The sequence below is a fragment of the Henckelia pumila genome, chromosome 2 (assembly GCF_033568475.1).
Source record: "Henckelia pumila isolate YLH828 chromosome 2, ASM3356847v2, whole genome shotgun sequence".
Lineage (NCBI taxonomy): Eukaryota > Viridiplantae > Streptophyta > Magnoliopsida > Lamiales > Gesneriaceae > Henckelia > Henckelia pumila.
Window position 1 is genome coordinate 134,890,948 of NC_133121.1, and position 11,585 is coordinate 134,902,532.

An 11,585-nucleotide genomic window follows, 5' to 3' on the forward strand; every position below is an offset into this window, starting at 1 on the left:
CAGTACTCCTGCATAACATGCAATTTTGTTATTATTTTTATAAAATAAAAATAATCGATTATTATAATTATTACGCAAAATATGCCCCCCATATTTTACCGGGGGCACCAGTTGCCCGTCGCCTCGAACCCATCGCATTATATTGTAGGCAAATCGGTTCGGCTTTGGTGAAGATCTGGTTCGAGTCAATCTGCCCCATAAATTTAAAATAAAATAAATTTTTAATTTTTTTATTATATACAAATTCTGTTTTTTAAAAAAATATATAGTAATAATTTAAAAAATAATTCTTCTCGATTAAAAAAAATAAATTTTGGATTGTATTCTAAAATATTTTGTAGTTTTTTCAACAGATTTGTTCTATTTGAATACTTAAAAAATGAGAACAAAAATTTTCATATGTCATGTTTGTCATTTTGCAATTTCGAACTTTTATATTGTCAAACTTCAGATTTTATATGTTATCTTGGTTTTTGTAAATTTTAGTCATTTTTCGATGTGACGTTGATGTAGCACCAATACAGTGTTGATGTGAAGCTGACGAGTATAGTAAGGACAACAATGGATTGGATTTGGGTAGGATTTCATACATCTTATCCACATCTCCATTTATTATATTCATCTTCATACACATTCCCATTGCATCGGATATTCAACTTCCTTCTTCAACCTCACACCATTAGGGCGTGTCAATTCGGATGGGTTCGTGTCGGGTCGGCGAAAATATTTTTTTAAAAATTTTCAACCCAAACCAACCCGATTTTTTTATTTTTTTAACAAATTAATTAAATAAAATATCAAACACAAAAAAATAATTGTAATATTTAATTTAATCATACAATAACAAAATCTAAGCTTATATATAATTTAAATTTGAAAGTTTAGTTGTAGAAATTTTAAGTATACTTACTACAAAAAAATAAAAATTATAAAAAATAAACATTAAATGATGAAAATATATTATATTAATACACAATGAATTTTTTTCAAACACACAATATATAAAAATATAGCAAATATTTCTTACTTTTATCTAAAAATAATAATAATAAAAATCTTCGGGTCATCTCGGGTTGCCCTGAACCCAAACCGAACCCGATTAATTTTTTCATGTTAGCTTTTGGGTCAACTCAATTCGACCCGATCGAACCCAAAAACCCCAACCCTAATCCGATATTTTTTTGGTTGACTCGTGTCGTATTGACGGATTGAATTGAGTTTTGACACACCTAATACCATCGGAGGATGAATACTCATATCCTACCTAAATATTCCGTTACTACATACAATTGTATTTTTAAGAAAAAGACGAAAGGTAAAAAAAAATTAGCAAACTAAACATAATATAAGAAATAAAAATATAATTTATCTAAACATCATTATTCTACAAAATAGCGTTATTTTTATGCTAATAAATTTTTATGTTCCGTCCAACTATCATAATTGAACAAAAATAAATTAGAGTCAACATTTCTTTAATATAATATATACATAAATAAATATATACATATATATTTATATTTAATCGGTTATTCGGATCGAAAATGGATAGGATATTACTGCATCATCCTCCCTCCCTAAATCTGAAAGCCCCATATCCAATTATCTATTTATTTAATCGAATCCAAAAAATATCTCCATATCCTCCTTAATTCGGGTCGGATATCGGATTCTCAATCGAGTTCGTAAGAAAATTGTCATTCCTAGTGTATAATCACACACACAATTTTTTTTTATGAAAGTTGACTAAAATTAAAAAAAATTGAAATATGCAAGATAAAAATTGAAATCTGAAAATATATAATACCAAAACCACTTTACAAAATTCTCGAACCAAATTTGCAATTCCCCAATAAAAATATATAAACATACATAAAATCAGGGGCCCGCCAAATTGAATTCCACGAAATGAAAATATGGCAATTTGCTCGAGCCTATGCTTTATAATTTTTTAAATGAATAAGGTTAGAGGTACGAAAAATATTGATCGATATTTATAATAAATATATCGTGAGGTTTTGCTATTATATCATGATATTTTGCATTCAATTTAACAAAAATTTTTTTTGATAAATGAAATTTTGTATTGAATTTTTTATATTGTACAAATTGATGTACAAATTTCATAATACGTGTAAAATAACTTTTTTTAAATAATTTTTCATCGCTCTCATGTACCACTTTGTTTGACATTCAATTGAATGACTTTTAAAATATTTTAACTACTCTAATAGCTGGCTAGAAAAGTATGTTTCATATGAAATTGAACCAAACTAAAAGTTGATTATATGTATCAATATAATTAAGTGATTTTAATGATTAATGTGCCAGTGTAACTAATAATCAATAATTTAATTACCACAAATAACAAAACCTAAAATCTATCGAACCAAAAATATTTTATTTCGAGTCAATATTTTTGAGCACAAACTCTAATATGACGGTCTGATGAGTAAATTCGTGAAATGAATTTCTTATACAACTCGATTCATGAAATATATTATTATTTAAATTTATATTAAAAATATTATATTTTATTGTAAATATAAGGAAGGTCGACTTGTCATGGATATAAAATTTATGGAACCATCTCACAAAAATCTATCAATATTTGGAATATATAAATAATGGATCTATTTAATCATATTCTAGATATTAAAACGAAAAATTATTAAAACGAAAAATTATTCAATGGTCACATTTAATCACACACACACACACGCACACGCACACACACAAAAACCCAATTTTTGGAAGAGTAACACTCCTGTGCAACGGTCTCATTCGTGAGACGGGTCAACCCTATCCATATTTATAATAATAAGTAATACTTTTGACATAAAATGTAATACTTTTTAATGGATAACCCATATAAGAGACCCGTCACACGAATATGACCCGGGCAACGGTTGCATACAAGTGTTTGCCTTTTTGGAAAAACATTAAAGTTCATTTTAATTTGTTTAATATTATTTTTCTCAATTGTCTTGATCCACCAATGAGCGAAACGATTAAATAAGGTTTATTGAGACATTTGAATACTTCAAGATAGAATGAATTACATGACAGAGGTATTTGTGTGGGTGTGAAGTGTGAACAGATTGAACGTGCTTAGTACAAAGTAAACAAGTGTGCATGAATTTATGAATTTAATATTATAATAACTATTATTTTGTATAATTTAATTAGCATATAATTAATTGAACTTGAGAAGGTTAAGTCAAGCAAATGTCTCTCTAATGCGTGCGCATAAGAACTCGAAGAAATTAGCTCATTATTGAGTTTCCGAGTTGATGAAGTATGTAAGTTATAAATGGTTAGGAGTTTGATTCCCTTTGTCAACATTTTATCTGGATAGTTAGTCGTATGTTCAAGTTTTAACGCTAACCCAATGCAGTTTACCCAATTTGCGTGATTTGTAAACTATTATGTTAGCCCAAAGATTTGCCAAATACGCAATATAGATAATAATAACGGATTTTCACGTCATAAAAAAAATCAAATAAATATATTTTGTTGCTTTTATTTTATGAAATTTAAAGTATTATTTTAATCAATTCCCACATTATCTCACCATGCCAAAGAACAAGTTGAACCTACCAACTTGATTGAATTTGAAAGTTCAACTGCGCTTGAAAGTCTTAACAGCACTTTCTTTATTTTTATTTTTTCATTTTAAAATTCAAGTTCATGATTGCTTTAATTTAAGCACCCAGTCAAAATAAAAAATAAAAAATGAGGAGTAACATTTGTGATTTATCAAACGTCTTAACACAATTTTGAACTCACCTTCGAAATACGTTCCATCTCAAATCAAGATTTCAAAATACACACAAAAAACAAGAAAAATCAGGCAAAATCTATTTTACACCTAAATCACGTATATTCAAATCTCAAGTCGTGTACTATATTGCATGCACCATTATGATGTCTCACACTCTCGTACACAATGAAATGAGTCAAATGACTTATTCAATCATGCTTTTGAGATATTACCTCACAGTGGATCAAATGACACAAAAAAAGATGTAAAATGTTACTAGTGAAATATAATATTTGGATGGATTGTTCCTTAGGAAAAAAAACACTCAAAAATTACATCCTATAATCTGAAGGGTTAACAAAATTCTCCACTTATCCTATAATATCCAAATCATGTATCAAATAGTTCATATCTTTACACATGAACGTAATTAATGATATATTGTTGACATCTCAATCATAAGATATTAGATCTATGACCCGATAAATTTTTTTTTCCACAAAATAAATCAATTATTTATAAAATTAAATCAATAGCCAATTATTAAATTGGATGAAATGAATGAATTGATTAATAAAACGTGGAACATTGAATCAAGACTTCTTCTTCATCACCGGTTTCGGTTTGGGGGCGTGTCTGCTTGACTGTTCATAGACGAGCCAGACGAGTTCAAAAGTTAGACGAGTGAAAGAAAGACTTGGTTCATATAGAAATAAAAGCATTCCAACAGTCAACTGTAACCGGTGGCTCCGGTCAATCATTCTATCATAAAACACACCTCTTTCTTTTTCTCTTCTCCCTCATCATCATTAATTTCAATCTTTGCATCTGCTCTCTCTCTCTCTCTCTGTCACTCTCTCTCCCCCCATCCTCCAATTTTCCCTTTGATTTTGTTTGGCTTCACATTTTCATTTTCTCGGGGAGCTTGGTGTTTTGATCTTTGTGCTGTTTGCTTACTTGTTTCGTGTTGTTTCTGGGTTTTACCGCAGAAGTCTTGCTGAAGAAAGATGTCTGTAAGTCTACATTTCTTGTACATGGTTGCTTTCTGGTCGTGTTTTTGGATGTAAAGTTTCAATCTTTTCTTCTTGTTGCTGGTCTTATGATGCTGATTGGTCGATGATTTTGGAAATCAGCTTGAATCTTGAATTATTAGCTTATGATAAGTACTTGAATTGAATATTTGTTAGGGAAAAAAAGTAGCTTGATTGGTCCTGCAGCTTGTCCTTTCTTTCTGTTGCACTTGATTGGTTTTTTGTTTCTTGTTTTTTCAGTCTGCTTCTTTCTGTTTATGTTTTTTTTTTTGCACATGTAAATCCTGGTTGGTTGCTTTCATTGAATTGTAATTTGAACACGAAAGTCGTGTAGTCAATAGATCTAGTGCAGAATGTAAACAGTGAAACTGAGTGCAGAAAATTTAATGGAGGTGAAATTGAATAATGATTTGCAGAAAGGATCCTGATTCATGTTGATTTTGCTGCGGCAGGATTGGTTTACAGATTAATTGGTTGTTGAAACTTCAAACGTTGAGAGAAATTTTAAGAATTTTAATCCATTTTAGTTGGTTGAGATAAATAATCAACTTAAACCTAGCTTGGTTTTTACATCATTCCACTGGACTTGAATGCATACTTCCACTTCCACATGACACCGTGCTTTTCTTGATATTTGTTTCGCGAAGTTAATATCATTATGATTCAATTTTTTAGCCGAAGTAGTAGCATGGTGGTCAAAAATTTATAATTATGCTTCTATGATTGTTCTTGCGGGATGTTGGGGCTTAACTTAGTCCACTGTTTTAACATAACTTTGAAAAAAAAAAATTATCGAAGCCTTTAAAACAAGGGACATCATTTGCAACATTTCTCGGGCTTAAAGTCTTGAGCAACAGTTCTGTCAAATTTGAGGGATAATGGATAGTATTTAGTTCTAGAAAAGCTAGTGTTTCATTGTTTATAAGTTAAATAAAAACTTCATTGTGCCTCTTTCGCGTTATGTGTGGGTGTGCTTTTCTCGGGTTTATCCCTCTTAAAACATGAAATATAGATTTCATAATGGTATATTATCCTTAAAAATATATGGATACCGGGATATCTGCCCAAATTGCATTAGTAAATCAACACACGTGTGTTTTCTTTTTTATAAGTATTCTATTTTTCTGCCAATGTAGTAATGTACTACAATGGTTTCTTTTCTTTGTTGCCTGGAAACATGTCTCTCGAGTTATTCGTGTAAGAAGTTATTTTCTGCAGTTAGTAAAAGATAATGGCATGACCCTTTTACTGTTGTGAAATTAGCGTGCCAATGTGCCAAAATTCGGCAACTGGGAAAGTGAAGACAGTGTTCCTTACACCGTTTACTTTGACAAAGCAAGAAAAACTAAAGGTGGAAAGATGATCAACCCAAACGATCCCCAGGAGAATCCTGAGATGTTCGAAAACGCGGACTCTTCGCCTCTTGCTCCTGCTAATGCTCATGTTCCTCCATCAAGACCGAGAACTCGACCTGAGGAGCCTATTGTGAAGGGAGCAGTTAAGCCTTCGCCCCAACATGGTGTAGCCAGGGAGGACGGAGATTTCAGGCAGTCTGGCAATCCTCCTGCTCGGTATGAAAATACGAATCAGAAAGCTGCTGGTGACTCAAATTATGGTACCCATAGACCGAAGCAAGCTCGGTCCCAACTGCCTAGTGCAGGATCCGATCAAAGCTTTGAACGGTCACCACTTCATCAGCAGGCAAAAGTAGGGGGAAGAGTCGGCGGACCTCAAGGCTGGGAAGGAAAGAATTATGAGGGTAGTCAAGGCACCGCTGGAAAATCACGTATGAGACAAGCTAATCTTGGAGATGACAGTGTAAGTTGCTAAGTTGTCGTGAGCTGTTTTGTATTCAATATATATTGCTAGAACTAATAAGTATATACTTGGAGTGAAGCGGGAAACTATGAAGATTATTTTTAGTTTATTACCTTTCAAGAACCATTCTCTTCTTTCACTTTACCATCACATAGATGATGGAACTCTCATTGTGTGAAAGGCCTGTGGTTCTTATGCTCTGGCTACTGCCAAATTATGTTTACCAAACAATTTTATTTGATGGGTCTTTCTCATTGTGTACATTGCAATTGGCAGCCTGATAAAGGCGCAGCAGTTCCTAGATTTGGTGAATGGGAGAATGATCCTCAGTCTGCAGAAAATTTTACGGACATATTCCAGAAAGTTCGGGAGGAAAGGAATGCAGGGCCTGGAAACGTGTCGACCACACCTAGACATTCCTCTTATCCGACGCGCGGTCAACCATCCAATCAACCAAAGGTTAGTTATCCAGCATCATTTAACACATGACATTCTATTGGCGCTCTTGAATGTTTCCAAGTACTGATTCAGCTGTCTTCAATGCAGAGATGCTGCTGCCCTTGGTGGTAAAATTAGATATTTCATTGTTTTCTGCTGCAAGAGTTCACGGTATTCTATGGTGTAAATTAGCTCGGAAAGGCTATTATGATGCAAACATGGTCGTATTATTTCAGTTACAACTAGTGTGCTTCTTGTGGACAATAAACCCTTGGTCTTTGTAGATCGCATCTTCATGATTTCATCTTCATCTTCTTTTTCGTCATCTCTGGTGATTACGTGTACTCCGCTCTTCTCCCCTTGTGTACTACTCTAGCTGAAAAGAGAGATATCAACTGTTAGTAGGTAGATTCTTTCATCCAATTTTCAATTTGTTTGCTTTGACAAACTATGGTGAATCTTCACCAAGTCTGGTTTTACTTTATGAACTTGCATTACTGTCACTTGAGTTGTAGATGCATCCACGATCATTCAAATTTAAATATATTTTTGTTTGAGCTCTACCAGTACTTAATCCAAGTACATGTTTTTTCACAGTTATCAATGATGTTTGTTCATCGAACAATGGTAGTTTCTCCGTTTGATATTTTTAACGTATCAATTGTTAATGTTGCGTGTAGATTGATAGATTTGATTTCGTTGGAGGAGAGAGTTTGATTTGAATTTGATTTTAAATGTTTTCAAAAATTTAAAGTTCATCTCAACTTATTATGAATTTTATTGATATATGTATCACTTCTGCCGATTGAAAGCATTTTAAACCACAAAGAAGCAGCTAAAGTTGTTTAATAGAACATAAAATGTTCTACAATTTTGAATATTTGATTTGATTCTAAAAAATTGTGGAAGAACTTTAACTGATATTTTGTATATATAAATATAAATTAGTAAATTACAGATTAAAATCCAAACAACCATTAAATTTTATTTATTGAGCTAAAACTTTAATTTAGCATATTAATATTTTATTATTATTATATTCAAGTATAAAAGGAAAAAAAAAAACCTAATTTAAGCTAGGGATGTAAATGAGCCGAACAGTTCGCGAGTTGTTCGGGGTTCGGCTCGTTAAAAGCTCGTTCGATCTCGTTTAATGAGGCTCGTTAAGGCAAACGAACCAAACTCGAGCTTTACAATATTCGGCTCGTTAGCTCGTTAACTCGTGAACAGGCTCGTTAACAAGCTTGTAAGTCATCTCTTAGACGAAAAAATAATAGTATTGATATTTAATTTATAAATTTACACTTTACTTATGAAAAATATTGAAAAATCTATAAAAATTAATTTATTAGAATAAAATTACAAATTTTAATAATAATATTATATTTTTTTCAAATATATAATTTAGTTTTTAATTAATTTAATGAAATTTAAATTTATAGTTTAAATATATTAAGCTCGTTTAGGCTCGATAAAAACTCGAATAAGCTCGTGAGCCATGAATATATTCGTTAAATAAGCTCGGGCTCGGCTCGGTTATAAATGAACCGAGCTTGAACATTCAAAAGTTCGGCTCGACTCGACTCGGCTCGGCTCGGCTCGGCTCGTATACATCCCTAATTTAAGCTCTAAAAATATCATTTCTTTATAAAGCCCACCTAAACCACCCCAGTGTGTAGAGGCGGTAGAGACTTGTTTGGATATATAACTTTTGGGTGCTTCAAAGTTGATATTTTATATATAAAATAAAATAGAATATCTGATATTAACGTTCAATAAAAATGATTTTTTATTAGCAGAAGTAAAAACAAACTCATATTTTTTAATCTCTGCAATGTTTTATTTTTATTTTTTTACAATAATACAAAACAAAAATACAAAAAACAATCAATTCATTCATAAAATAAAATGCCAAAATGGGAAAGTTACGTGAAATTATTTTAGGGGCGTTTTTCGTCTTTCCCCCACAGCACCGCCAAAATTTGGCGGCCGTTCAAAATTCCGAAAATTCTCTCAAATTTGAAACTTGAGACGAAAATTGTGGACGAGATTTAAACCAATTCAAATCTTTCTCTTGCCCGCCTATGCAATTGGAGAGCATCTGCCATGGATGAATGAATCCTCATCTAAATTCTAAATCTGCTTTTCAGGTACTTCCCGTGAATCAATCTCTATTATGTTCTTCGTAGTCTTCCGCAAAATAAACATGAGTTATTGCTGTGTTGTTTGTTTCTACTCTCCGTTCTGATTGGATCTGAGTAGTTAACTCAATGCCGATGCGAAATTTTGGTGTTTGAACAAAATCCTTTTTGTTTTCCCCGGAAAAAGATTTGATTTTTGGTGGGATTTGGGCTGGGAAAAGCATGGTGAGGGAGCAAAGCATCGAGTCATTTTATACGAGATTAAAGGAATCAGCATTAGCATCTGCTTCCTCCGCGCCTTTGCTGATTTTCCCCTCGACTTCAGATGTAGATTCACTGTGTTCTTTGAAAATCATGTGTCATGTTCTCGAATCGGATTCGATTAGGTATGCGTGTTACCCAGTTTCGAGTTTCAAGGAAATTCACGATTATGCGGGACCTAATTTGAGTTCTTCGTCAGATGATCGCATGACCATTTTGTTGATAAACTGGGGTTGCCATAGGGATCTTAGAAGGGTTCTAGAACTTGGACCGTTAGCTCGTGTTTTTGTTGTAGACAGTCATAGGCCTATACATTTGCACAATTTAAGCGATCAAAATGATTCCGTGGTGGTGCTTTACACGAAAGATGATGAGCTACAAGCTGATTTAGCTTATGAATTTGATGTATCGGCTCTGGCTAATGCTAGCGAATTGGATAGTGACGACGAAGTTGAGGATGATTTGGATAGCGAAGATGATAATGAGAGTGACAGTGAGGAAGAGGGTGGGGCACGGAACAGAAAGAAAAGGAGAGTTTCACAAGAAAACATAGACGACCCAGTTAAGCTTTTTAGGAAGTTGAAGAAAGAGTACTATTTTATGGGAACTTTCCATGGGAAGCCATCAGGGTGTTTGATGTACGATCTCTCACACTCACTGCGAAAGAACAAAAATGAGTTGCTTTGGTTGGCCTGTGTGGCTTTGACTGACCAATTTGTACACGAGAGGTTAACAGATGAAAGATACCAGGCCGGGGTGATGGAGCTTGAGCAACACATAAACAGCTCAGGAAATTTGAATGCTGTTACATCAATCACTCTCAAGGATGGCACAAAGGTTGCTGCGCCTGATTCTTCTAGAATTGCTTATGAGGATGAGCCAAGGCTGATGTTATTACAAGAATGGAACTTATTTGATTCAATGCTATGCTCTTCCTACATAGCTACTAAGTTGAAAACTTGGAGTGACAATGGATTGAAAAAGATGCAGCTTCTTTTAGCTCGGATGGGATTTGCACGGGATGAGTGCAAACAGCAGTTTCAGTACATGAGCGTAGAGATAAAACACAGAATGAAGGATATGTTTGAACAATATTTACCAGAGTTTGGGCTCACTGATTTTTATTTCCGAGGTTTCTTACTGTTTCATGGGTATAGCTCGAAAGTATCAGCTGCAGATGTTGTGTATGGGGTGACAGCTCTTTTAGAGTCATCAGTAGAAGCAGATGGCTCCTCCGGTTCCAAGCAATTTGGGGTAGCTTATGATTCCTTGTCCTTAAGCAATCTTGACAAGCTTGAAACAGGAATGCGACAGGCTATTAAGGTGCAAAGGGCGGTTCTTAGGCTTGGGAGCACAGCCATAACAAAGAAAGGTTCGATAAGAAGTGGAAGTAAATTCCGGTGGGTGAAGCTCGAGGACTCTGCAGATACAAAGCTCCTGTGTTTCCCTCAATCCTTAACTAAATTTGGCTACTTTCTGATGGATGCTTTACGTGAGAAGGGAGCGAGAATGAAACCTTTGATATGTATTTGCTGCACGCAAGACCACAAGGTCTTAATCGTTGGTATCTGTGGAAAGCCTCGGCTAGGAGCAGTTCAAGGAAATGCGTTCGGAATTGCTTTCAGAAGTGCTGCCGAGGAGACTGGAGCTGAGTATTTTCATGAGCTATTTGAGTCATCCTGGATAGTTTTGGAGGCAGGTGCAATAAATCCATTCATGATTCGGTTGACAAAAAACCTTCTGTGATGAGCTTTCTCAAATCTATTTGTGGTTTTATTTTTCTTTCTACTACGATTCTGTTATTCATAGATAGATGTCTGTTGTGTACTTGAACAAATGCTTTTTTAAGATTAATTTAACTTGTTCATCATTCAGTCTTTTAATATCATTATGTCATGATTGTAACATCATTTGCTTTACACTTATCGAGTGCCACCTTCACTCAGATGGTGCTTCTGTTCTTGGTCGATGGCATCTATCGACACACGCGAGCGCATACACACATATATACTTATTACAGTCTCGCTTAGATAATGCCTGATCAAGCAAAGTTCTCGTTTGCCTTTCATCGAAAGAGTATTTGTTCGAGTTTGAGCTCATGCCAAGTGTTGAAAAGCTTAACTTACAAAAAAG

At 33.8% G+C, this 11,585-nt stretch overlaps 2 protein-coding genes across 3 annotated transcripts; both read left to right on the plus strand.

Moving 5' to 3' along the window:
* The first annotated feature begins 4,552 nt into the window (after positions 1-4,552).
* LOC140880003 (RPM1-interacting protein 4) lies at positions 4,553-7,613 on the plus strand. 2 transcript variants are annotated; one of them, XM_073284035.1, is made up of 4 exons: positions 4,553-4,776; positions 6,013-6,612; positions 6,889-7,071; positions 7,159-7,613. In XM_073284035.1, exons 2-4 carry the CDS (start codon positions 6,154-6,156, stop codon positions 7,180-7,182), a joined length of 666 nt encoding a protein of 221 aa, XP_073140136.1. In that variant the 5' UTR covers positions 4,553-4,776; positions 6,013-6,153; the 3' UTR covers positions 7,183-7,613. The 2 variants fall into 2 exon arrangements, with proteins under 2 accessions (XP_073140136.1, XP_073140135.1); XM_073284034.1 differs by having other exon boundaries at positions 4,554-4,776; positions 6,058-6,612.
* Positions 7,614-9,003: 1,390 nt separating this feature from the next.
* LOC140884289 (uncharacterized) lies at positions 9,004-11,247 on the plus strand. The gene has a single exon (XM_073291003.1). The coding sequence runs from the start codon at positions 9,414-9,416 to the stop codon at positions 11,196-11,198; it is 1,785 nt and encodes a 594-aa protein (XP_073147104.1). The 5' UTR covers positions 9,004-9,413; the 3' UTR covers positions 11,199-11,247.
* Positions 11,248-11,585: the final 338 nt, after the last annotated feature.

Bases quoted from the DNA above. Each gene is read 5' to 3' on its own strand.
- LOC140880003 (XM_073284034.1), top strand. The intron at 6,613-6,888 runs GTAAGTTGCTAA...TGCAATTGGCAG, and splicing joins CTAATCTTGGAGATGACAGT to CCTGATAAAGGCGCAGCAGT. The intron at 7,072-7,158 runs GTTAGTTATCCA...TCTTCAATGCAG, and splicing joins AACCATCCAATCAACCAAAG to AGATGCTGCTGCCCTTGGTG.
- LOC140884289 (XM_073291003.1), top strand. From the start codon at position 9,414: ATGGTGAGGGAGCAAAGCATCGAGTCATTTTATACGAGATTAAAGGAA.